The 23,447-nt window shown below is 23.8% G+C and overlaps 2 protein-coding genes across 6 annotated transcripts in view; one reads left to right on the forward strand and one right to left on the reverse strand.

The window, feature by feature from the left end:
• Positions 1 to 946, reverse strand: part of LOC129615189 (uncharacterized) — a 17,391-nt gene extending 16,445 nt beyond the window's left edge. The window contains exons 1-2 of the mRNA XM_055530288.1: positions 885 to 946; positions 217 to 283 (exon numbers count right to left, since the gene is read on the reverse strand). Of these exons, the coding sequence (XP_055386263.1) occupies positions 217 to 283; positions 885 to 946 (129 nt within the window). The remainder of the gene's footprint in view (positions 1 to 216; positions 284 to 884) is intronic.
• Positions 1 to 23,090, forward strand: part of LOC129615490 (probable cationic amino acid transporter) — a 24,285-nt gene extending 1,195 nt beyond the window's left edge. The window contains exons 1-12 of one of the 5 annotated variants that reach the window (XR_008697462.1): positions 3,122 to 3,441; positions 11,331 to 11,476; positions 17,033 to 17,227; positions 17,538 to 17,629; positions 19,038 to 19,172; positions 19,264 to 19,418; positions 19,482 to 19,726; positions 19,798 to 19,941; positions 19,985 to 20,241; positions 20,314 to 20,572; positions 20,642 to 21,110; positions 22,934 to 23,090. Coding sequence is in view for 3 of the 5 variants with exons in the window: in XM_055530741.1 (XP_055386716.1) it covers positions 3,422 to 3,441; positions 11,331 to 11,476; positions 17,033 to 17,227; positions 17,538 to 17,629; positions 19,038 to 19,172; positions 19,264 to 19,418; positions 19,482 to 19,726; positions 19,798 to 19,941; positions 19,985 to 20,241; positions 20,314 to 20,572; positions 20,642 to 20,985 (1,992 nt within the window). In the remaining 2 variants the exon portion in view is untranslated. The other 4 variants (XR_008697461.1, XM_055530741.1, XM_055530742.1 and 1 more) reach the window with 4 other exon arrangements.
• Positions 23,091 to 23,447: the final 357 nt, after the last annotated feature.

Consider the following 23,447-nt stretch of genomic DNA (forward strand, 5'->3'; position numbering starts at 1 on the left):
CTTAAATTTTATTTCAAAATTTATTTGAAATAATTTTGTTTATATTTTTTTGAATCACTAATTACTTTTAAATAAATTTATGTAAAGATACCATGTAATTTCATTATTTACTTCAGAAGTCAATCCTTAATTTATTCAATTTAAAATTGTGTATTCTATGATTTCTTTACTTCATTTGCGTAGATTAAAATTAATAATTTATCTCTAAAAACGCACCTTTGTAATATTTTCTCTAATTTTCGTGTGATTTCTTTGAACCTTCTTAATATATTGTGTGCAATCACTGTATTTGTGAATATTTTATTATAAAAATAATATTTTTTACTATTTAACATGTATTTTTTCAGCAATCATGGGAAAATTTAATATTTTTCTCAAAAAATATTCAAAATTGTTTATCGGGTAATTCACCATAGAATATCTTTTTATTACTTTAAATATTTATTGTTGATAAAAATTTGCTTTAATCTTTCTAACTGATAATTCAAAGAGATATGTTAATAGACTTTTTCTCATTTTTTTTTATCTCTAATAGTGTTACATAAATATTATTGCATTTACATACACCTGATACAAATTTTATTATTGACCTTAAAAAATTCAAATGCGTACAAGTATAAATGTGAAATAATTAATAAACAAATAACATATTAGAAGATTATATAATATGTATTTAAATATTATAAAAAATATTTTAGAAAATTTAGAAAATAAATAAATTCGATTGTTTAAGGAATTATTAAAATTTGAAACGGCTGCATATATAGTTATGCCAAAAGAAAAACTTGAAATTTGAGTTAAGTGTTTAGCTTTTATTTTGGTTAATATGTTAAAAGGTCAAAAGTTAATATTTGGTTTTTGAGATGTGTGGCAGCTACCCGAACCTCTCAAGAGATTCCACCAAAACTTCAGGACAGGAATACATGTGACCTGCGATTGGACACATTACTATCAAATGTCACAATAACACAAATCTGAGTTTATTTTACCAAATATTTAAAATTAACTTTTTGAGTTTTGTAACAACTACCCGAATTGGTCCAATTGGTTGTTCGAATTGGTCCAATTACAACAGCGGCCACCCTTGTCAGAAAAAAGAAAACTTGTGGAAATTTGGTGCTGATTGCTTTATTCGTTTTTGAGTTATCGTGCCATCGGTTAGACGGACAGACGGACGGACGAACATGCCTAAATGATCGCAACATTTTAAGCTGAGTAAGAATATATTCACATTGAATATACCCATTAAAATCAAGAAATAAACTAAATTGAATATACCCTTCACGAAGTTGCAATTTATAAAAATGTAAATATAATGGTTAATAAATAAATAAAAAAATAAATAAATTGAAACAATAGCTATATGAAAAATTGATTTTTCATAATTTCATTACGTTATCTTAAAATTTTATATTAGTTTTACAATAAAAATAATTAATATGAACGAAACATAAAAAAAATTTGGATTTCTTTGCATATATTTAGGCGAAACTTATTTTAGAAAAGATTTGTTTTAAGTTCAATACTTAAGTTTTCTATTTTAGTAAAATAATAAAGTTGGGTCAAACCAATGGTTTGTATTGTAGCACTTTTCCCTTCAACAAATGAAAATTCTGCTTTTAAATACAGTCTATGTATATCTATCACACTATTAAAATCATTTTCATTCATTACACAACTGTTTCTAGGATTGCATATATTTAGGTTGAACGACTTACGCAACCTTCAAAATAAAGCCAAAATTAATATAAAAAGGGGTTAACATAATGCTCGGTTTTAAGATTTAATTGTGTGAGTTAAGAAAAATAATTATATTCTTTAATGTGATGGAATTTACCGTTAGCTTTTTGCGTTTATAGAAATTTAAAAAAGCTTGCGGTTTCGGAAATATAAGGTGTCAAAAATTCAAATTTTACGAATTTCAAGAGGCGATAACTTGAGAGGGGGTGGAGACGAAAAAAAATTTTCTTCTAACGAAATCAACTACTTGTTAATGTCTAAAAGCTCCTAAAATTTCCAGCTTCTACAGGCTGGGGTCTAGAAGAAAAACGACATCAAATATTTGGAAAAAAAGGACTTTTGATAACGGTAAATTTGAACGGCCATTTTGTTTTTCTAAAGTTTAACTATAGTATACCGCGCTAGAGGAAGCAAGCCACTGCCTTTCTGCGTTGGCAAAATTTCAAAAATGCTTATGGTTTCATTGCAACAAATAGTTAAAAAAGGCCATTTTTAGGGTTTTGGGGGGGTGTAACTTCTAGAAGGGGGGAGATAGGTAAAAATTTTGTTCTACAGAAATAAGTTTCTAGTAAAGATCTATGTACGTATTAAATTTCAGCTTTCTATCTTCAAGGGTGTAAAAGTTTTGTAAACAAAAAAAGTTTCCACGGACGGACGGACGGACGTACGGACGGACTGACGGACGGACGGAAGAATAGAGTGAAACTAATAAGCACTTTTTTTCAAAAAATTTTTGGAAAAGTGTTAAAAAGGAGTGTTTATGTAAACACATATTGTATACATTGAATCAGTACGAAATATTTAAATATAATTAAAATATAAAAATTAAAAAACAAACATCAGATAACTAGCTAATTTAAAAATAAAATATGAATAAGGATACATTAAGACAAGATTTCCCGCCATAAATAAAAATTATATTTAGTAAGATGAAAATTATTTGAGATTTCCGTTGCACTCCGTTATTTTTGACATTCTCTTTTCCATATACATATACCAAAAAGTAATTAAAAATTCATTAACATCTTTCTTCCATTACTGGCTCTAAAATGTATTCATATATGTATGTGTGTGTATATGTTTGTTCATTACATGCAATTTGTGTACCTAAATAAAATAATGTAAACAAAAGTGAAGACCACGTGTTATGAGGAGTCATTGCGCCGGTCTGAAAGCTCTCTACTTCCGAATATTTTATTTATTTTTTATTTACTCCTATTTATTTCATTTTAGAACATTATGTATTATTATGTACCATAACGGTATATGTGTATATAAATAATATAAAATGAAATAAACAATGAAAAAGCTTAAAATCAAATACACAGAGAAAATGTTTAAAATGAGGAAAAAGTTCAATTCAGTCCTGTCTGAGAATTTGAACAATAAACAAAGTGAAATATAAAATTTTTTTTTTATTATTCTATTGTATATTTTAAGTTTGTTTTTGTGTGATTTATTCCATTTCCACCTTGAAAAAAAAATAAAAAAAAAAAAGTTTCTTTTCTTTCGAAAAACGATTTCGAAGGATATTTTGTATAACAGACAAAAAATAATTTTAATAGAATATTGAAAAAATGTGAAAATTCATAAAGAAAAAAATATTTAAATAAAAATCCCAAAAAAAAAAAATTAAATATAAATTTAATGAAATCAGAAATCGAATGATTTTAATGGAAATATGAGTGGAAAAATCGAAAAGTAAGTATGCTTGAAAAATATTTTTTTTTCTTTGTAAATTAGAGGAGGGCTAACTCAAATTATATTACTCATAAAAACTTGTATTTTATAAAACAATTAACAACGTTCTGTAATTAAATACGAAAATTTTTCTTATAAAGAAAAGTGGAAAGAAGATTTTATTAAAAATTTATTATTTTGGAATTTAACAATGTGATTTCGTAACAAATCGATTACAAACAACGATTCCAAAAAAAAGATCAGAAAAAGAAATTAATAAATAAAGGAAGAACAAAAGAAAGGAAAGCAAAAATAATCGATAGAAATTTCATTTTTTTTCTTTTTAACACACAACATACTTCTATTACATATGCTAAGCTATACATATATATGTGTATAAAACATATATATAAAAAATATATGTAAATATGATTTCATATATAACCTTATTTTAACTATACCTATATTCATATATGCAGATATTCTTATAATATTGGGATTTGAAAAAAATTACCATAAAAACAATGTATATATATATACATTGTGTATTCGATATACGCCATTAATATACTTATACGACACACGTATACATACTACGGTATCATATAGAATGAATATTCTAACAATATTGTGTTTTATGAGTACAATTACCTAGTTTATTACATTCACGATAATTTCAACCTATTTCAATGAAATCCTATGTATATAACTGTAACTCATATAATGTTAAATGAAAGTTAACACAAATAATATCATATTAGATTCTAATATCTTATTTAATATACATATGTATGTATTATTCATTATATTCTCTTGTGACTTTTCAAGATTTTATAAAAAGTTCGAATTTTCAATTAAATTTTATTTCTTGTTTTTATTTATTGAAAAAGGCAAAAAGGTATATATATTGTGAAAAGTGATTTTTATTTGGATTTCTCTCTACTGTCATGAGAGGAGGAAATTTACAGCATATGTGCGAATAGTTAAAGCATATATAACTATCGCATATATACTAGCTATATACATAATGTCTACACAGTAATGTTGATGATTTTGTGCCGTAATTTTAATTTTTGATACCATATTTGTATATATACTGACATATACGTTTGCACATATGTAGTATAATAAGATTTGAAAATGTTTCTTTTTTTTTTTGGTGTAATAGGCAATAAAATAAATGCCTATACACATGGATTTAAGTGATTGCATGCAGAGAGAAAGAAAGAGAGAGAGAGAGAGAGAGAGAGCGTGTAAAGGGCAAAAATTATTTTTATTCTTTATGTTTTCTTTTTTTTTTAGCACTTTTATGTAATCTTACTTTAACCACACTATTTGAGAAAGAAAGGGACCTAAATTTTTGTTTTTATGTTTTTTTTATTTCAATTTGAAAATAATTTTTAACCTTTTTTTGTTTTTTTTTTTCTTTTATATTTGCAACCATAAAGTTTTAATTTATGAAAAGTATTTTGGTTTTTTTTTTGTGTTTAGAAAATGTTGTTGGAATAAAATAAAATTGTGATGTAGACAGAATCCTTTTTATTTATTTTATTTAATTTTCATTAAAAAAATTTTAACAATGTTTTCGAAAATGGGGTAGCTATGTTTGAATAATTTTAAGTTGAAATTAATGAAATGACGTGTAGATGGTTATTTTGTTTTTATTGTGGTCATCGTAATAATATTTTGATTTTAGTTAAAAGAAGTTATCATTGCAATAAAAAGGAAAATCTAATAATACCAATAAAAATCATGCGATTTGAAATTTGTTAATAAGCTGGTCTTATAAAAAAATTTAAATTCTATTTTGTTAGCTTATAAAATTTTTTAATTTTTGTCTATTTTCTTCCAGTTTTCCAAATTAAAATGCGAGTAACCTTGACGTTACATTTTTTATTGAAATTTATTAAAGAACAATTTACATAAATCGCGCCGTAATTTATGCAATTTTTGAAAAATACTTTTTTATTATACATATACATAACTAACTAGCTATCTAGCAATATGAAAAACCTTTGAAAATAACTTTTTTTTATTTAATTAAATACGTATGTATATATTATGTTTATATTAATAAAAGATAAGCTATCAAACATGTGGAAAATATGTGTTTTCTATATAAATACAGTAAAATTTTCTATAGATGGAAAATTCTATCTATGCTGTATAAGCATACATAAAAAAAAATTAATCAATAAATTAGATAAAAAACATTTAACAAAAATATTCCGTACGTATTTTTATTTAGCTTCGATAAAAATGTTTATATAATAAATTAGCTAGGCTTAGCTGAATTTGGTGTATTTATTTCACAAATCATATTGCTCAACAATATTGCACTCGATTTGCGTTTTTTCTTGGTTTACAAGGATTTGAGATGGGGGAAGTAATTTTTGAATTTTTTCACAATATATTATTGTTTATTTTCTAACAGATTATTTTTTTGTTTATGTCCAAAATTTTATGATAAGATATTATTTATTTCGAGCTACAGTATAACAACTACTTGATTCTCTTATTAAAATTGCCACGTTATCAATGTGCAAAATAAAAAGAAAAATAATGTATAACAACCGGTTACTTCAATTTGTTAAATCTTAATTTCTAAAGAACCTATGTTATTTTTTTATATAGCAGAAATTTATAAAATTTAAATGCATTATTTTATAATATTGTAAATTTATTTTCTGTTATATAATTTATTGGAATTGAATTTTTTTGGGATAAATATACTTAATTACTTAATTGAAAAATTGTTTGTTATAAATTTTTTGAATATTTTATTTTCTATCATAACTTGAGAGACCAATTAACATAAATAAAAATCAAAATTTTCTAAAAACTAAGAAAATTGCATACTTTTAGGGCTATAATAACGAGGAATTGGAAATGCTAAGAAATCTTAATATAAAACCTAGTTTGGTTTAATAAAATTTATTTTAACAATTAATTTAATAATTAAATTGATTTTTATATGAATAATATTTGTATTGTATGATGTGGTTAGTATTGTTTACTAACCTACTGTTAGTAGTATTTCTAAATTAAAAAAAATAGTGAGGATAGAAAGATGATTTAAATTATACTTTAAACTAGAACTTAGATTTTTTTAAATATTTCAGCAAAATAATATTTCTTATTTAATATCAGAATTTGGAGCATAATACAGAATTATTTCGTTAAATGTATTTGTGTTCCAGTTTTTTATAAAAGATTTTAAACGTGAAATTTTTGAATTTATTCCAAAATATTTCTTTTTATTCATTTAATTTCAGTGAACCATTAAGACCTCGTATACAAAGCAAATTTAACTTTCTATGTATATTTGTTTGTGTAATAAGTACGGGTTGTATTATTATACAAAATCAAATAAAAATATTATTTTACTTTTACTTTAAATAAAGAAAAAATTTTCAAAATTGATAGTAAAAATCAAATTTTCTACAGAAACTTTTGATCACCCTTGGGGCTTAAAAATGTATTTTCTATAAGAATTGAACCAATCAAAATTTGTTATTTCCCTTTTCAAAAAGTTTTAACTAATATCCCTGCAAGGTGTATTCGTTATCAAAATCTTTAAGATTTCCACAATAAAAGTTACATAACTAATTTTTGTTTTTTATTTGATGAATTATTCTTTTTTTTGTTCATAAATATGTTGAAGTGTGGATATTTTACTAAAAATTATTTTACTTAATTTAATTTTTGAATGACGTCACATTTATTCTGATTTTTTAAATATAATCCTAGAATATTCATTCTAACTCGATTCAATTCAAAAAATTTAATAAGGAAAGGATAATAAAGTTGTCCGATAATAATTTTTTTTTTTAATTTTTCTCAAGACATATTTTTCATATAGAGAATAAATTTGTGTGCCCTTAAGTTATCCAATATATTAAATCAAATTAATCAATACTCTTTCATAATTTTTTTTAAAGTTTGTTCTGGAACTGATTGCATGCAACTTGAAATTTTCAATGTTAATAGTTGTCCTTTTTTTATTCCGCCTTACCCCACCAAATAATTGAAATTCATATTAATTTTGTAATTATCATGATTTTCCTTTTCAATTTCAAAAAACTTTTTATTAATTAATCATCCTTTTTTAGCGTCCTTTTAATTAAATTTTTGTTAATTTCATATTATTTTTCTTCTTATTACAAACAAATTTTCGCGTTTTTACATACACAATATCTTATATACAATATATACCAAGCATATATTAAAAAATATGAAAAAAATAAAAATTTTAATAATCATTTTCATCGCTTCTGCTCTGCTTTTTTTTCATTTTATGTGTCGTCGCAGTTACTGAAAAAAAAAAAATAGGAAATCAGTTTCAAACAATCACGAAAAATAAATTTTCTGCAACAAAAAATACAAATGTTCGTTTATTTGATTTTAATTTAACACCATAAAATTTAATCGATTCATATGGGATTTTATCCTCTAGTCTAAAAATAGAAGAGAAAAAAGAAAACAGAAAATAAATTATGAATATTATAAAAATAGGAGCGGAGCAACTCTCTATATAAGGGTATTAAGCATGAATTTTGCAATATGTAGTCAATCTTTATATCATCATCATATACTTAAGTGTATATATTCCAAATGTGCCTGCCTACTCATATGAATGTAGCACGTACATTACGTTGTATATTTATTAAAATCCATAATTTATAATGTATAAAATATTGCGACTTCATATAATTGCAAGGTTTCTCAAATTATTTTTTTTTTTTTTTTACCATCAATCATACGGAATAAAAACTAAAATTATAATTTTGGATATACGACACATCTGGGTCTAATTTTTTATATAATTGGTAATTAGGTTTTAATGGAATTTCTTTAGTATATTGTAGTTTTATACCATTTTATATTAAATTACCGGTGCCAGTGAGTTTATTTACTTACTTATGCGGCACAAGGAGTTTTACAAAAAATTTAATCATTTTAAAAAGGAACAAAGAATTGAAACATAAGATATCAATTAATTAATTAAGTATCCTACCATCTGATAATATGAGATTCATAGGGAACTTATTAACCTGTAAATTTAAAATCAGAAAATCTACCAGGCTGGAAAAATCCTTGATGTATATACATTGAAACTTTCTCATTTGCAAGTTTAATTTTTACTTTTTACACATTTTGAGTATAATAGGAGCCTAATGGCACAATAATCATAAATGGCAATTAAAAACGCCGTACAAAAAATTTATGTAGGTAGATGAGCTAGAAACTTCCAGTTAAGTGAAAGGGAATTTCGGTTTAGATTGTGCGGTACATTAATTTTTTACTGATTTTTGGGTTGTTTAAATTATAGTAATAGCGCACATACTCTTGCGAACAATAGGTCATACCTCTTCAGCTTCACCAAACTAGTTTCGGGAATCACAGAATGACTTTCTACATATCATGACATCACTTATTTCTACATATATTTTCATAAATCAATTGATATTTTTTTAAAATTTGAAATAAAATTTCGCACATAATTTGCCAATTTCTGCCATGAATTTTACGTTTGGAGGGGAATAATTTTATACCAATTAGATATATTAGGAAATTTTTCTTTATTTTTTTCATGAATGCTTTATAATTTTAAGATTTTTGGCCAAATCAATATATTAAATAACTATTTTACATAATTATATTACATTTATTATTATTGTAACAAAGCTTGAAATAAATGTTGCAATACACTGTTATATTTTTTACAATACTTGGGATTATTTATATGGCAATCTCATTAACATGTCGTTCAATGTAGGCACAATGTGTATACAATATATACAAAATATATACAAGACAATATGAGAACTGTATGAGCAAATTTCAAAAAAGGAAAAATTTTGAATTGATTTTGCATATATAGAAAAGTTTGTACATGATACGAGTATGTAGACTAGTTTATATAAATATGAGAATATAATGTATGTATTATGTGTTAATGTATACACTTATGTATATAACAAAAAATTAAAATATTTCAAATACTTGTTTATATATAATATATGAAAGGATAAAAAAAGGATAATATAAGTATGATTGTATTTTCATAAATACAAAATGTTCTTTTTTTATTTGCTGTATTTTTTTATTATACACAGTCTGTGCCATTTATAAGCACACCGAATACTTACTCATATGACTTTAATTATTTGTGAATTTTCTAGTTTTGTATCTATGTATATACAAACACACATATGTACTGTGTTCTGCATACTTCAAATAAGTATAGATTTTCACTCAAGTTGATTAAAGTAAAGAAGGACGTTTTTGCTGTTTGGTTTTTCGGATTATTTTTTTGTCATTTCGTGCATGATTCATTATAGTTAGATTTGTTAAAACAATTCAGTTTTGCTTGTTATTTCATTATTCAAAGTGACTAGCTACTGGACAAATCCGTACGTACTCGTAAATTAATAAAATACATTTTTTAGATTCGTCCATCTAGCACAGCTTGAAGCTTAGGGAATTATATACGAGCTGGACTGTACAAAAATAATATACAAGGCTGTTCTTATTAAAAACTATTTTCTATAACTATACATTTATAGTTTAAAATAAACATATAACAAAATCTTATTCACGTACCTCTACATAAATACATCAAGATTTTTTTATAATGTTCTGCACATGATATTTTTTTCTCTTCTTATATTTAAAGTGTGAAGTCACGTATAATGCTAGTTAGACTTCTTGAAAATTATTGCATTGAAAATTATTGTATATTTTATTAAAAATGGCATTACGAGTATAACAGATTCTTTTTGCATTATATGTAGAAAAATAGCATAAGAATTATAATTATAATATTTATAACAGTTTAAAATAAGAATTTAACAGTTTAAAATAAGAAATTAGTAAAATAATGCGATAAAATGAGATTTATTAACATTAAAATTCCATTCAATTGGAATTAAAATCGGAGCTTAAATTAAGGCCAAGGAAATCACGTGCCATTGTAAGTGTTTGTTTTCTTTCAAAATACGGATTATAGCGCTATACATATATGCTGTTGGGTGAATTAAACCATAGTGAGGGATTATCACACAATTTTTCAGTATCAATTTTCTTCGATTTTATACTGTCATTGTATTTAAACAAGAAGTCATTTATTTATATTGATATATCGCACCGTTTAATGATTTCATGATCTATATTTTTCCTTTTATTTGTGATATACAATCGACAATGCTCAAAAGTATAGCCCCAAATTTGATGCTCAGAATGTCCTCCATTAGAAGTTATGGTGGTCAAATCTCTTCTATCATTTTCGAATATTAGTGGCTTTGCTCACTGATATCTATGAATACCTGTACAGTGTTTCAACATTTAATTAAATATAATATAAAAATGAAACTGCATAAGGAAAACAAGTTTAATAAAATATTAAACAAAATTTTTATTTAAATATTTTATTAAATATTTTCACTACAATTTTATTGTTTAAAAATTTCACTGTAGAAAGCAAACTACTTTGAATTTAAATTAAATTTCGTTCCAAAAATTTTATTATTTCTTAAAAATGATAATTTATTTTAAAAATCCCAAAATGAAATCCATTACAACTTTTCAACACAAAAAAAAAAAACTTTTCTTTTTTTCTAAAATTAATTCTTTATAGCTAGTGTTGAGAATTAAATCAAAAAAAAAAGAAGTAATGAGTAATTGTCTTTTTGGTAAATTTACGGGAATAATTACTCATTTCCCATACATAACGAAATGAATTTCTCAGTAAGATAGATTAATTTTTTTTTTTCTATTTTTCTTTTTATTACTATTAATAATGGGGCCCTTAACTAAGACAATTCATTTTCACCAAATGAATCTATTCAATAAAGCGAGTATAGGATTTTTATGCTATAATTTTATTTCTTTAATTTTTGTCATTTTAGGATATTTGATATTGTTCCACAAGGTACAGGAGGAAGATGGGCTCTTGGAACTGTTATTCTTATTTATCTTGTAGCATATAATGAAACGAGTGGCCCAATTGCTGTTTTTTCAACATTATTAGCAGCTTTTTATGGATTTGTATCGGGTATGTAATAGAAATTTTATTTTCTTTTTGCGTATTTTTCTCATTTTTTTTTTTATAAATTGTGTACATACATACATGAATGTGAATATAGGCAGGTTTCATTGCCAAAAATATTTATTTATATTAAATTTCAATAAAAAATTTTTGGAGGTCAAAATAATTTTCAAATTTTTTTCTTGCTTTTGATATAAAAATAATTTCAAATTTGTTTTTTTTTTTGATGCCTGAAGCAAGAATAACTTCCATGAATTTTTGAAAAGAAATTTGTAAAAGAAAATACTTAATTTACTATGTGATTATAGGTTGAATTTTAAACTCCCAATCATTCTTACCTTAGGTTAATCAATCTCAACTTATTATGGATTCATATTATCGGGACGAGTGTTTGTAAACAAAGACACATCAAGTCATTCAGCAATTTCATAGAAGAGCTCATAATTCATTAAATAAAATTGTTCTACAAAAATCTAGAGTTCTTTTAAATCTAGATGTGTTGATCAATTAAAAAACATATATATATATATTTTTTGATTGCGCCGATCCAGTTGACTTAAGCCACAAGTCAAAAGTTTTTATCCTTGTATTTAATAATGAATTCAAACTCAAAATAGTATTACTCTAAGCAGAATTGGGTCCATCAATTTCTGTAAGAAATTGTCTTCTTTTTTTTTTGATTCTCCTATATTTTTGAATGTTGCTTTGTCATTGTTTTAACTCTCCTGACTTTTCTTTAAATATATTTTGTACTTCTTCTTGCATAATGCTGTCTCTTTATATAAATTCTACTGTCATCGTATAATTATCTTTGTTTACACTGGTACTAAAATTTCTACTGCTATACCAAAGTATTTTTAATACTTTTTCCAAACTTCTTTTTACAAAACTACCAAAGAAAATTAATTTTATTAATTATTATTGAAATCATAGCTCATTATAAATATTTCATACTTATGAATTTCGCCAGATTTTGATTAATTCAAAATCATTAATCAAATATCGCAGATTTATATTTCAACTTTAGAAAATTAATTGATTCATTTAATTTGACAAAAATCGCAAAAAATTTAATTTGACATAATGGTTGTTTTAAAATTTAAACTTCTTAGAAATTTTATCCTCTTTTAGTCGAAAAGAATTTTCTTTTCCAAGAATTTCAATATTATTTTTCGAATTGTCCCCCAAAAAGATTTTGAATTAAGAAAAATCACCAATAAAAGAGGAATGATTTTTTCACAGAATCTTACATATTTTCGTAAAATAAACAAAAATAAAAACAAGAAATAAAATTTTCAAATAAAAAATTTAAGAATCATAGAATAAGGATGAAAAAAGAGAAAATATACTTAATGTTGGATCAAACCAATGGTCTGTAAAGAAGCACTTTTTCCTTCAAAAACTGGAAATACTGCTTTTAAAAACAATCTATGTAGGTACTGCATTATTAAAATTACTTTTCTTCATATACGAATATATTTGAAAGATTGCATACATTTAGGATAAGAAATGCATGCAGTTTTTGAAATAAAACAAAAAAAATTTAAAGAGGCGTTAAAATACTGCGTTAAAATACTAAAATAAAATAATACAATGTAAGGGTTAATTGCGTGAGTCAAGAAAAATAAATGGAAATATATTAATAGGCGTTAAAAAATATAAAAATATTTTTAAACAACGGCATTTTGGAAATACGTATAAGGGGCCAAAAATTCAAATTTTACAATCCTCGAGACATGAACGAAGGACTTGAGAGGGAGTGGAGGTGGGAAAAAATTTTCTTTTAACGAAATAAACTATTTTTTAGTGTATAAAAGCTGCTAGAATTTTAAACTCCTACAAGCTGCGGTCTAAAAGAAAAACGATATCAAATAATCAATAGTCTATGAGAAAAAAGATGTCACTCAAACGATAAAAAATATGGAAAACCCGGATTTTAGATAACGGTAAATTTTAACGGCCATTTTGTTTTAAGTAAGCCCACCAGTACTTTTCTGCGTATTCAAAATTTGAAAAATGCTTATGTTTTCCTGCAATAAATAGTTGAAAAACGGTATTTCAAGGGCTTTGTAGGGCTATAACTTTTAGGGAGGACGAGCGGACGGACGAACGAACAGAATGAATTTAATAAACAATTTTTTTCATATATTTTTTTGAAAAAATGTTAAAAAAAAAAAAAATAAAAAAAATATGAAAATAAAAATAAATAAAAAGTAGAACGAGAGGCACGAAAATACACTTGTTTCTTAAACTAAGCAATTGAGCAATTACATTTCGAATGTTTGCCCAAGGGTGATTTTAGCATTGAATAAAGTAAGGATGTATCTACATAATATTCAAAGTAAATATTTTTTTTATATATACGATAAATAGATACCTTGATAAATGAATTGAAAAAGGTATGAAAGAAGGAAAATTTTTTGACGTAATTTAATATGCGAAATAATGACAGTTATGTATATATATAAAAGTATATAAGTATGTACATATTTTTAAACGTAAGTATACAAATAAATAATAAATAGAATATAATACGCATTTTTATAAACAAGGACGAAATTAATAATCGAAAATCAAAGTGAACTCGAGGAAAAATTAATTTTTTATCTGCTTGTCTTTTGAGTTCTCGGAAAAAGTGGATTAAATTTCATTACATTTAATTGCGTATTATTTAAGATTTTTTCACTCTTAGATTAGAAAGAAGTGAAAGCAAACATATTAATTTTCATTTTTTAATTATAATAAAAAGAACAAATTATGCCTACATATTTGAATCGGATTTGTATTAAATTATATTTGAATCTATAGTGTACGTTTATAGGAGTTGGGGTGTTATAAGGAAAATTTTAAATTTTTGTTGTGTAAATAAAATGTACATAGCGAATTGAAAGAAATCTGAGTATAATTAATCGTACTACTGTGGAATTACAGTATATAAATGTAGTTGCGGTGTAGATTTGGAATTGTAGATGCATCATGAGTGTCATGAACGTATTATTTCTCCGCACTCTCAATAAAATCTCCGAAGACCAATCATTTTTAATAAGCTTGATTAATTTGTAAGTTTCAACGGGAAATTACTTATGAATTATAAGTTATAAGAAACAACACAATTGTTTTAATCAAAATTTTAATTTGTTTTTCTAAAAAACATTTCCTAATATTTTTGGGTTTGAATGCATGCATTGCTTATCCAATATTTTATTTGAAATTCGATAACACACTTAACGTTTCTAATTCAAATAGATCACGCTTGACATTTATAATTTTTAGATGTTTCTCGAAATTCGCCCTATTTATACAGATTTGTTCTTCTCTACTGTAATTTTTCAATTGCATTTACTTTCATCATCTTTATATCGTAAAAATATGACTCTCAATATTAGAACTATTTCAATAACATTATTAAAGTTTAAATTCTTTAAAAATTATAAAAAATGTTTTAAAAAATTTAAAATTATTTAAGTTAAAAATAGAATAAATTCAATTACATACCGTATATACGTACATATTTATTTTGTATATGAATTTATCCTTTTGAAAAGAGGCATGTAATAAGCTTTCTTTATACGTTTGTGAATATTATTTAGAGACTCTTTTTTGAGTAAAATCCTTAATGAAGTGACTATGATGAACACCATGCTAGGTCTATAAATATATATCTATGCACATCTCTTATTAAATTATAAGAAACATATTATTCCACAGGTTGATTTTTTCTACCTACATATAATTAATCAAACCAGTATATGGATTATCCTTAAAATTAATTATTTTCGTTTGAGTGATTTTATGCTTAAAATAGCGTAAATTATTCTTATATTATAGCATAATATTATTTGCAAATTAGGTATCTTTCGCATAATATAATTAATTATAATTATATAAAGTGCGTAATTATATATAAATTATGTTTAATTAAGATATTAATAAAAAAAAAATACACAAAATTGCCTGAGGCTTAAAAAGTCCTTCAGAATCTCTTCTATTTTTAGAATTATGGAAAATTGTGCGAATTATCAATTTTTTTTTTTAATTATCACTCATAGACTAGAATAAGAATTGTAGTTATAGAAAGAAGAGATTTTATAAAATGAAATGAAAAAGAAATTTTATAAAATGTTTTACATATACATACATAGCTATAACATATATTTAAAGATCACTGCTAATTTAATTAAAGATTTTGAAATTCATGAATAAATAAATTATTTAAATTTACTGTATTACCACTAACACAAATTACTCATAAATATTCAAATTACTCAAATATTATTAAATTTTTATTATAATAAGTTATTAAAGATCCGAATACACCAATAGGGTTAAACAAAGGATAAATAATAAAACTTAATGGGGTTAAGAAAAGGAAAATAATAATTAGATTTTAATATTTACAGTTTTAATTGGGAAGATATTTATTTCTCACAATTTATCTCTCACTTTCACACAATTATTGAGATGAATTATTAAGAAAATTTAATGCTCTTTGGCTTTCGAACGTTTTCCATGCAAGGTTTATTTTATAATGATGGCGTGGTTTTTGATATTTTATAATATTTATCTTAATTTCAGAATTTGCTTATAATTTAACTATAGGACGTTTCATTTTTCTAATGACTGCCTTCATTTTTTTTAATATTATTAAAGATTTTCGAAAATTATAGTCTTCTACTTTATTACATTGAGAAACTAAATGTTATACATACATTGTTTAATGCTGTAATTTTAAATATGTCATGGAATAATTTTAATTTGAAAAAACAATTTTTGAATCCAATAACGTTCATAAAATTTTAGCGTTGTACTTACGAGTATTATATCCATCAATTAGGTTTCCGATTCTCTTTTTCTGAGAATTTTTGTTTTCTTGAACGGTTTTTCCAATATAAAAAAAGATTTAAATGGTTTATCTTAATATTTTATTCTCTCTTTCTTTTTGAATTCAAATAACCTGATCCTTTTAATTACGCTCGATTTGCATTTGTAATTTGTATAAAGTTTATCAGCTCAAAATATCCAATATAGTTAACCTTAAATGCTCGGATATTGTTATATTAACAGAGTTATATTTAAACTATTTGTCTTAAAATTTCTTGAAAAAGCTATTTGTGGGGAAGTTTATATCGTTATTCTGATGGTGTCATGAAGAAAATTATTTCTATAATTTCTAAAAAAAATAAACTGTTATACAGGTAGTTTAAGTGATTGCGGTAATTTACTGTAACAGAAGACAAAATATTTAATAAAATTTATACAAATTTATTATGTGAAAAAAGGATAGATTTACATAAGTTATTATCCTTTTTAAAAATGTCTAAATAAATCCTGCTTTATCCTTTATTTATTAAGTCAAGAACAGGAAAAAATAAATGAAAAGGGAAAAAATAATGTTAATTTTTATTATTTTTCCTTTTTTTTCTTCACATTTTCGTTAAATATCCTTAAATCGTCCTTTATATATAATTTTTGTTATTATTATTATTATTATTACTACATTTTTATTATATTTTATATAATAATATTATTTTTATTTTCATGAATCTTATTATATGTATACAGCGATGTGCCGAAATGGAACAAAAAACCTTCAAATAGCATACATTCGTGCCAGTAATAAATTTGATTTTATTTGTATATTTCTATCCTTATGGTTTGATGCTTTAGCTATATTAACGGCATGCTCAATACTAGCAAGAACTTTAAGTATATGCGTAGACACAATGACTGGAGGATTAGCTAGGATTTTAATATTAGGTAAATTAAAAAAAAAACAAGAAAAAAATATGTTTTCATAAAAATGCAGATAAAATTAAGTAAGTTAACAAAAATAAAAAAAAAGTAGAGCCACAATAGGTCATAAGTTGAATATTGTGTGTGAAGAAAATACAAGTACATAATGAAAATTATTAATAATCACGCAACAAGTTTACCGCAGCAGAGTAAAAATTAAAAAAAAATATGTATGAGAAAATAAGAGAATGACAAGAAAAAGAATTAATCTAAATAAAAATGTTAACTTTTAACTTTTTACATAACGGAATATTTTTCTCTTTGTGAATAATAGGTAGAAATTCACCTGTGAATGAACCATGGCCTGATGTATTAGGAGTAGGAGTGGTATTTCTAATAACTGGAATGTTTATGCTGGGATTAGAGGTAAATTATAGTTGGTTAAAATTTGCAAATAAAGTTTGTACGCTTAAATTTTCTTAAAAATATAAAAGGATTCTATTAGAATAATATTCGGATTGAGAACAATCAAATAAAACCTAAGAATTTATCTTTAGAGAATTGTTTTTTTCTTAAGCTGCAATCAGTACAATGAAACCATTTATTTTCATAATTATCACGATTAATGTCCCGCTGTAAATTTTGTGTGGGATTTATTGTACGAGTATTGCTATAACATTTTAATATTGATGCAAATATTTATACACATACATGTAAATCACCCTTAAATAAGATTACAAAATACAAAAATTTAATTATTTTATTACTCTAATTTTAGAATTTTCAAGTTTTCACGGATTTGATTTTAAAATTCAATCATATTTTCATATACTAGTTTTTATATTGCAATAATATCGTCAACAAACTAATGTAGTTAAGCACTCATAATTAAATTGAATTTTAATATTTAATTAATTTAATAATTTATAAAATTCAGAATTTAAATTCAGAATTATAAATTGCATAGTACCAAATTAAATATGAAATACGGAATTCAATTCAGCTTTAAAATGAGTTTCTGAACTGAATATAAAAACTGCATTATTGCATTATAAAACTCATGTACAGATTAATTAAAATTTTTGGAAACAGAATTTTTAATAACTATATTCTTCCGTTCATTATTCTGACCTGAAAAATCAAAACATTAAATGCAAAATGGCTGCAATTTTTTTAATAATTTTGCATATTTTCACAGTTCAAAATTCGAAGACTTAAAAGAAACACATAAAGTAATAATATGGGATGCTAATGTGGTAAACCTTTTCTCCGTTATTTAAAAATATTTTTAGAAATTTGAGCGAATATTGTAATTTCTATTCGTAAATTATCGTATTTATTACAAATTTAAAATTAATTTAATCAGGATTTTTCTCTTAATTGTAAAATATTTTCAAATTTTTTTTTATGTTGGATTGAAGAGTGTTTTCCTATAAGCCTTAAAATATGCTAAAAATTTTAATAGCATATTAAGAAAATTTATATTGAAAGCATTAAATTAAATTAAAATTAAAAGAAATTAATGAAAATAATTTGGCGATTAATGAAAAATAAAAATAAAAAAGGGTATAGAAAATCGATTTTTTTTCGAATTATAAAAGGATCATGAAAATAATGTTAAATTTAAAAACAAATTTGAAAATTGATTTTTTATATACATATTTAAAAATACATACATACCATACATATATATATATAAGTATTTAAATATATATTTAAACATAAGGTACAGGTAACATGAGATACACGTGTAAAGTCAAAATTAAGTGATAAAAATAATAAAACGAAAATTAATTTCCTAATGTCCTTGATTCTTTTTTTTTTATACTTTTAGAATTCAAAAGCTTTTAGTATTATAATGACAATTTCTATGCTCGGAATTAATGGTATTGTTAGTTGTGTCTCTTGGTATAATGGTGATTATAAGGAATGGGATAAAAATTATTTTCTTCCAAATGGATTGTATTCGGTAAGGAATTTGAATTTTTCATTTCACGTACCTTAAATAATAAGAAAAATTTCTCATTAATAATAATAAATGTGTTTGGTTATTTAAACAGTTATTAACAGCTTCTGCTATAAGTACATTCTCTTATCCAACTGAAATGCCTAATATACAAGGATGGAAACGATTATTAGGATTATTATTAATTTTATTAGTATGTGGTTCAACATTTTTAGCTGCAGGATGTTTATCAACTATCGTCCATTTAAAGTAAAAAATTATCCATTTACACTTAAATATATTTAATATTAATGGAAACTATATTGTTTGTAGGACTGCACATGAATATGTAGCCGTACCGCTTTTTTCAATTTTAGATGAAAATAATTTTAAAAAATTTATAGCTGCTGCTGCGTGCCTTTTATTGCTGACTTCATCAGCAGCATTTTTGGAATTATTTCCAGAATTATATCAATTAATTGTACGTTTTTCAACAACTGAATTTAAAATTTTATCAAGACAAATTAATTATGAAAGTCCAGACAGTGGCAATCCAATTTTAGCTATTTTTATTGCTGGTATGAAATTTTGAAAAAATTTACAATTTCGACAAGAAATACAATATTAAAAAAAAAAATTTTATTTTAAGGATCCCTTTGTGCAATTATGGCATTTGCAGCACCATTACAAAATTTAACACATATAATGGCAGCAAGTCATTTATTTTCTGGATTAATTAAAGCATTTTATTTGCTTTATTTTCCATTCCGTCCGAAATTCATGCAACATTCAGGTGAGTCAAAATTTTCTGAAAAAAACATTTTAAATTCCTCAAGTTTTTTGTCTTCCAGTTGAATCTTCCCTATCATATAGTAGATTACCAGCAGCAAATCAAAATTTACAGGGTCCATCTGGTCGTCGTAGTAATAATTGGAGACTCTCTGGACAAAAGTCAAATCGTAAAAATAAGAAAAAAATTAAAAATGATGTTGATAAAGAATGGTTATTACTTGGTGAACCATCTTCCCCATGTCAAATTCCTAGAGATCAAGATGATTTGGAATCTACAATATTATCAGATGCTGAACCTTCGGTAATATGATTTTTTTTATTAAAAAAATATGCTTCATCTATAATTTATATTTACACACTATGAAACTTTTAGCCAACTGATTTTGAATTTCCTGGGCGTGTTGATAATTCTGATTCAGATACATCGACTGATATTGATGCAATTGTTGATGAATATCGTGAAAAAGTTAAAGTAACAACAGCAGGTCCAATAGATCGTTCTAGTAGATTACCATCGATTGCTTCATGGCGTGTAACAATTTTTGCAATTATGTTAATTATATTTGGTATCGGACTCATACTATTTGGAATTCATTGTAATTTATTACCTGCTTATATAACTGGCCTAATTGGTTTGTATTAAAACTGCAATGTTACAATAAAAGAATTTATAAAATACAAAATAATTATTTTAATTTTAGGAATATTTTTGGTCAGTGTTGTAATGTCATTTATACCAAAGTATAATGGAAATATAATTAATGTTTCACCAATTATATGCTCAATTTCATTAACATTGGGATCAATTTTCTTGTCGTCATGTTTAATAGATTCCTGGCCTGCATTATTATTTTGGATTTTAGCTGGATTATGTTTAGTGTTACGTTGCGATACTTGGTGTTGTTCTTGTTTTGAAATACCAAGTTCTGATGATTATTTAATAGCTCAAAGAACTAGAAAAGCTGCAATACGTTTACCAAGGCCACCAAAAGGTATTGTTATACCGGGAAGGATTCCAAATCATCATCAAAATCGAAATCGGTGACATTTAGTATCATCTGAAAGTGATTTATTTGTTAATGGAGGTGGAGGGTCTAGCGAAGATTGGACTGAATAAAAATTTATATAATATAAATATAACAAAATATACATAAGACATACGTATGCATAGTATGTACACATTTGTATATAATTATTTTAAAATTTATAATGTTATATTTACCGGCTCATTTAATAAAATTTCTATATGTAAGATAAAGTTATTTGTATATAAGAAAAATCGAATTAATTGTATATGAATAACACATTTTGAAACCGATATATGAATCAATTAAAAATAATTTTCAATTATTTCGATATACAAAATTTTCCGGGAAAAATCTAAATTTATATTTTTATAAATAAAATAATTGCAATTTTTGAAATTAAAAGAAAAATATTTTGTAGGTGAAAAATGAATTTGTTTTTTGCCCAGTCGAGTAAAATTTTATCGAAATTCCAAATTTTTGAATATTCTCTTTAAAGTCGCAATTTTATGTCTGTTAAGGAAAGCTATAAATTTATGCAAACGGTATGAATAATTGTGTTAAATTAAAGTTTTTTCTATTTATAAATGAAATGTTTTAAAAATTTCGTAACAAAATTTTGATGCCATGTGATATTTAATCCTTCTATACACTTTTTTCTTATGTCACTTTTGTAATGTAAAAAAAATTTAATTTCTAAATGTAAAATGAAAATTTTCTCACATTTATTTTTTTTAATATTAAAGAAAGAAGAATTGATGCCAGACTAATAAAATAATTAAATTTGAAGTAATAATAGTCTGGACAGTTTGCAGGATTGGTTCAAATTTGTATGAAAATCCGAACATTTTAAATTATGATAAAAAAAGACAATATAAATAGGAGATATAGGGCTCTTACACAATCATTCTTAAAAATCACATTTAATTCTTTGAAATTTTATATTTTGGATCTGGCAGAAAGTTGTTTTTGTTATATTTGTCATTTTATTATACTAAGAATATGTGCATAATTTAATAATAATAAGAATAATTTTCATTTTAAATTATTTATTTATTTGTTAATAAAATAATATCTGTTATACAGTTTTTATATAATATTTTCAATTATCACATAGCTAAAATCTTTAAGAAATTTAACTAAAATAATATTGAAACAGAAAAATTCTAAATGTAAAATTTTACAAAAGCAATTCATTTTGTATAACAATATTGGTAACTTGCATAATAAAAAATTTCATATAAGTGCATGTCTTTCATATTTCTTATAATTAAAATTGTCGTATAACTTTTTACAATAAAATACTTTACATACTGTTATACTCTAAACTTATAATTGTTATACAAATATTTCGAATAATTAAAAATTGCATCTTAGCCATTTTGTAATTGAATTTCTATTTTAATTATGAAAAATAATTACTTTGGAGTCAAATTTACTTATAATTGTATGAAAATTTTTAATACATTAAAATTATAACGAAAGAAAAAGAAAATATATTTCGAATTTCAAATTACATAAATTAATTTCGAAAAAAAAATATTTTTAGTGAAAATTAAAAAACAATTATTATAAATTGTACTACATACTTATAAAATGTAAAAATTGCTAATTACAGAATATTTGAAAAAACTTTTATATATTAATAAAAAGAGAATTTTTAATATATTAGGAATGAAACTATTATACAGTATAACAAAATGTATTTGAAATTCAATTATAATAATGTAGAACATTTTTGATTCATAGCAGATGCGGCAAGAAAACTAACAACTTGACTTTATATCTATAATATACATACATACACACTTTATATTTATATGTATATTGTATATAAATATTTTATATAATATAAAATGTTATTCTAAATGTTAATTCACTTGTTGGCTAAATTCATATACTTATATTTAACATTTACAGCAATCTTTAAAGCAACTGAGTTACAAAAATTATTTTTTTTAGTTTCAGTTTTTTCTTGCGAAAAAAAAAAGTTTAATATTAAAAGAATTTTAAAAAATATAAAAGCAAAAATTTTTGAATCTAGTATTTGTAAAATTATAAAGTGATAAGAAAATGTAGATGAAATAAGAAATTTAATAATTTGTTATTTAAAATAAAAACATAATTTTCAAAAAAAAAAAAAGGAAAAAATCCTGTATTTAATAAAAAGACAAAAAAAAAACTAAAATTATTTTTACAAAATTGCTAAAATTTAACCAAAATTGTTTTATTTAACTCTTACTACATATAAAGATCGCCCAAATAATTATATTACCGATGACAGAAGACTGAGACAGTGAATGGCAAGAATCGTACTGATTTTGCTTGTATTTACATGCAACCTTTGAAAATTTATCGAATTCATATAACGTACAAATGGAAAAATAATACTCTCCACTTTAAAAAGAAAATATTAAGTATACTTTTGAAAAACATCATAAAATCTACAATATAGTTCGATGAATTTTTAAAATTTTGACAA

Source organism: Condylostylus longicornis, unplaced genomic scaffold, assembly GCF_029603195.1.
Source record: "Condylostylus longicornis isolate FDR11 unplaced genomic scaffold, ASM2960319v2 ptg000135l, whole genome shotgun sequence".
NCBI lineage: Eukaryota > Metazoa > Arthropoda > Insecta > Diptera > Dolichopodidae > Condylostylus > Condylostylus longicornis.